A 4,453-nucleotide genomic window follows, 5' to 3' on the forward strand; every position below is an offset into this window, starting at 1 on the left:
TAGCTGGCCTTGTGCCAGCACGGGCTCTTGCTTCTAGAGCAGCATGTAAAGTAGTTTATTGAGGAAGCGACCCGCTTATAAAGCGGCGTGCGGACGTCAGTACAAAATTTACAAGTGACCCGAGGTCAAAACTATTTCTCTACACAAAACAGGACAGGTACATATATGTGAGGTTGTGAACATAGCTAAGTTAACTCTCACCTGTCGAAGGAGAAATATTTTCATTAGTGACACTGTCTATCATACGCAAATAATGGTTTGATGTATTCAGTTAGCATAACTCAGGCTATCGCATCTTCGTTCATTCGCGGTGAGAACAATACGACGACGTGCTCAGCATGTCCTTTATTCTTGCTAGCTGTTTACAGAGTGCGCGGGAATTCATCCCGCGTGGTTAAAGTCAACGATACTTTACTATTTAAGGATTGTCCACTCTTATGGGCGGCCTGGTCGTCGCGTACAGCAGCGCCGCCATGCGGCAGGCAGGAATAGCTTCAGTTGGCGACCAAGGGTCACGAAAAATACGTGTGAGATACTGTCTTGTTCATCTGTTTTTCTGTATTATATTGGCTCCATCTGTTTTTCTATATTATATTGGCTCCCACTTGTGGCTATGATGGGGATTACAGGCTGTTCAGCTCCGAATTGCTCCAATAACTCCAAGTGGAATAAGGATCAGTCGTTTCTCCGATTTCCAAAGAATCCTGAAAGGTGAGTTTTATCTTTGCTGACTATATAGCACAGACCGTCTTTTATTATCAATTTGATGCACAGCTATGTTGAATACTGAAAGCATATCACTTCAGATTTGTCAGCTAGCATAACATCATTGCCAGCATGCTACACTGTGCACTGCTTGAACAAACTGGTGTGCAATACTGTATAATTATGTTAAAACACTTTCGGGTCAGCCCTAGGAGAGCTGTTAGTCAGCTCAGTGGTCTGGTTAAACTAAGATATACTTAACTGTATAGTGTACCAGAGAGTAGAGGAGGTGTTTGCGGTGAAAAATTAAACAGGCTATCTGGAGTGCGAATGTCCGAAATTCCCTAGGGATTTCATTAGTTATTTCACACTTGCCTGTGACAGATATTTGTGTGCTTGCAGATTAGTTCTTACGTAATAGTTCTTACATAAAACATGGTTTTACAGCTGGAAAATAATAATTTTACTCTTTCTAAAAAGTATTATTCTCCAAAGTAAAACAAAATCACTCCACAGCCAGGCGTGAAGGCAATGATGAATGTAATATTGACAATGTTGTTGTTAACAAAGAACTCTGGTGCTGTTAATGATCAGGATGTTAACATTGATAATAAATTGGCGATATTATTTTGATACATACCCGTCAGCTCCTTTTTGGACATAGAATAAACCAATGTTATTTCTTTTCTTCCCATAGACTGAAAATGTGGCTTCAAGCTTGCAGACTGCAAGACATTATGAAAGTAACAGCAGATTATGCTTACAAAAATTTACGCCTCTGCACTAACCACTTTAGTGACTCCAGCTTTATGAACATCACTCAAAAGAACAGCTTGGTGTGGAATGCAGTTCCAAGTTTGTTTGGTGTGCCAAATCCTCCTCCTGCTAGATCTCCTAAAAGGAAAGCACCAACACCTCGTGCTCTTCCCCCTCTGCCTAAGAATAAGAGAAGGATTTATAATAATCAAGACAATAGTGAAGTTTCAGGTAGACTACCTGTTGGGTCTCCTTGGTAAGGGAGTATTATCGGTGAATATATAGCTAAGGAAATGTTTTGAATAAATATCGACAGTTAAACCAAGACCACCGAGAGACCAGGCCTGTTGCATATGACGTCATGACGTGATGACGTCGACCCTGGTAGTCCGAAGCTAGCGATTCCTTCTCTCGATCTTCCTTCCCTTACATCGGTTGAGTAGGAGGGGTTCTCGTGGTTCCGTTGTTTTATTTTTTTATTGGACCGTAAAACTTACAGGCCGTAATGAAGTAGCGTGCCACGGATATATCTTGTGTGTTTTATTGGACGAACTTACTGTGGTAAGTAGGTAAAGTCAACACTAAGTTCACTGCAACAAGTATTTGACTTTTGCCTCTGGATTCCAGTGCTTGGCTCCCCAGCCATAAATTTCATTTCCATTCCATTCCACAGAATAAAAATCTGCAATATTGTCTGTATTCATCACACTTCTTGAAACCAGCCCTACGTCAGGAGTGCAAACAAACATACAGTTAGGTTTGTCCGATAAAGGTAAATAAGTTAGGCCCGTGCAAGTCAATAGCCTAACACCCTCAGGTACAGCATAAGAAGGCTGTAGCCTGAAAAGGGATTTAGGTAGGTGTTGTCCAGCACAAGGTAAAGCGCAATGTAAAGAAAGACTGGGTTAGCCTAGATTGAATTTTAGTACAAATTCATATAAACTAGACTTAACAGACTCTAATGGTAATTTTTCTTAAGACTCCAGCCAGCCATTTCAAAGCCTGCAGCTAGCCATTTTTGCAGAAAAACATTTTGGGGTTTTCATGCACAAATGCTAGGAAATGATAGGGCACTAAAAGAACCTAAAAATACCAACCCTAACGTAATCTATGGGTGTTTACTGGTTACAGTTTTCCAGTTATCTATGGAGGGGTGGCAGGCTAGTATTGTCTTACCTTATAAATCTTAATTTGATTAATTATTTTCCCCTGTTATTAGGCATTTGCAAGGTCATGCATTGAGATGAAGTTTTTTTGTTTTGATGTGTTTCTTGTTAGAAGAAAAATATAAAATATAATGTGGGAGGTGGCTGGAGTCTTCCGATAAATGTGAATCTAACATAGGCTAGCCTCCAAACAATTCCCAATGTAGCTCTATGTCTCAGAACTCACATTGCAGGACTTAGCAAGAGCTTTGGAAATGGCACAGACATAGAAGCTCTTCCCAAAAAAAAAATAGGTTCATCACAGAATAAGTGGCTGTACAGTATAGTGATCAGGAAATAGGCAAGTTACCGTTGCCAGTAGTCAAAGGTAAACAGGGGACAAACCTTCCTGGACCTATATTGGTTAAGGTGAATAAAATTAAACTGGCCTAGTATTCTAGGGTTACAGGTACAAAACAAAAGGGATGTCAATAACTAACCTAACCTCATGGCATTACTATGTTTTAATGCTCAGTTATATATACATGTACAGATATTAAAAGATCATCTTTCCTCTTCCACAGGAACAGTTGATGTACAGATTAATTGAAATTTATTGTTTTACACAATACCCTTTACAGTGAAGGCTAACTGTAAGTACATCTTTTGTTCATGTTTCTCCTTCCGGCACCTGAGAGATTTAAAGATTCCTACAGAAAGTTCATGATACGAATATCATTGAGCAGATATTGAATAACTTGCAGAGAGCTGGTTGCTGAGTGTATTTCTAAAACCTGCAATAGCATTGCTGTTATATAGGAATCACTATAATGGATTTCATTTTTTTGGCATTAATTTTAGATGATCAGTCAACACTTGCCTCTGCTGAAATTCATATTTGAACAACTACAGTTATATAATGACTGAATAAATTTGATTATTCATCAGACCTGCTAATATTGTCTTCTTTGTTTTGTAATTACCTCAGCATCAGAACAAAATGACTCAAATTTTCTGATATACACCCTCAAGAAAAGTGAAGATACAGTTTTTAAATCTTTGGACATACAGTATATTGCTCAATAATATTAATCATAATCTTTAGAAAGGGGACTTCAGTCTTAGTGTGTTGGTTTTTTGCTTGACCTCCTATAACTTTCAATCATTTCTACGATTCTGACATCATTGATACTTAAATGCAGTAGTAAACTTTACAGTTGTCGTTCAAATTGTAATTTGCAGCGACAGTTCTGAGCAAAATAAAAATTTTTACTGACGTAACCTACCATTAACCTTATACAAATGAATTTTATGACACCACAATGAACGGAATGTTGCATCATCGTTGAAATCGATCTTCCATAGTGAAATCAAAGAGTTAAATCTGAGCGATGTGAAACAATAAAGGAACGAATGCAATGTTACGATGAACTAGAAAGTTGCTGTTGAAAAGCAACCTCACCCACCTTGATTTTTAGCTACATTTTTTTTTTAGAGATTGAACGAAACTCATTTTGTGCATGTTTTAATGGAAGAGAGAGAGTTGTTGTAATAAGCCTAGGCCTATATGCTTGAGAGCTACTTATTTCATTATTTTTTTAAATGTCATAAATTATATTATATTTGTATAGTATGTTTTAGCGATGGGGAGAGAGAGAGAATTTAAAACAAAGAGTATGGCAAGCAGAGAGAATCTGGCAACGTCAAAAACTGTTCAGTTACTTGTGTTTTCCCGCCAATCCTCACACACATCATAGAGAACGCTCTTGCAGATTTAAATAGATTTGGTCAACAATTACCGTGGCTGTTCAGCAACATTTACTCCCATTAATTCCAAGAAACTTTTA

The 4,453-nt window shown here is 38.1% G+C and overlaps 1 protein-coding gene across 1 annotated transcript; it reads left to right on the forward strand.

Annotated features, from left to right (window-relative positions):
- The first annotated feature begins 616 nt into the window (after nucleotides 1-616).
- Nucleotides 617-1,721, forward strand: LOC136842303 (52 kDa repressor of the inhibitor of the protein kinase-like). Its single transcript, XM_067109562.1, has 2 exons — nucleotides 617-711; nucleotides 1,403-1,721. Exons 1-2 carry the CDS (start codon nucleotides 617-619, stop codon nucleotides 1,719-1,721), a joined length of 414 nt encoding a protein of 137 aa, XP_066965663.1.
- Nucleotides 1,722-4,453: the final 2,732 nt, after the last annotated feature.

Source organism: Macrobrachium rosenbergii, chromosome 10 (assembly GCF_040412425.1).
Source record: "Macrobrachium rosenbergii isolate ZJJX-2024 chromosome 10, ASM4041242v1, whole genome shotgun sequence".
NCBI classification, from domain to species: Eukaryota; Metazoa; Arthropoda; class Malacostraca; order Decapoda; family Palaemonidae; genus Macrobrachium; species Macrobrachium rosenbergii.

What these genes read in the sequence shown, in the direction of transcription:
- LOC136842303 (XM_067109562.1), top strand. Translation starts at nt 617, where the DNA reads ATGGGGATTACAGGCTGTTCAGCTCCGAATTGCTCCAATAACTCCAAG. An exon ending in TTTCCAAAGAATCCTGAAAG is followed by an intron (nt 712 to 1,402) that starts GTGAGTTTTATC and finishes TTCTTCCCATAG; the next exon opens with ACTGAAAATGTGGCTTCAAG.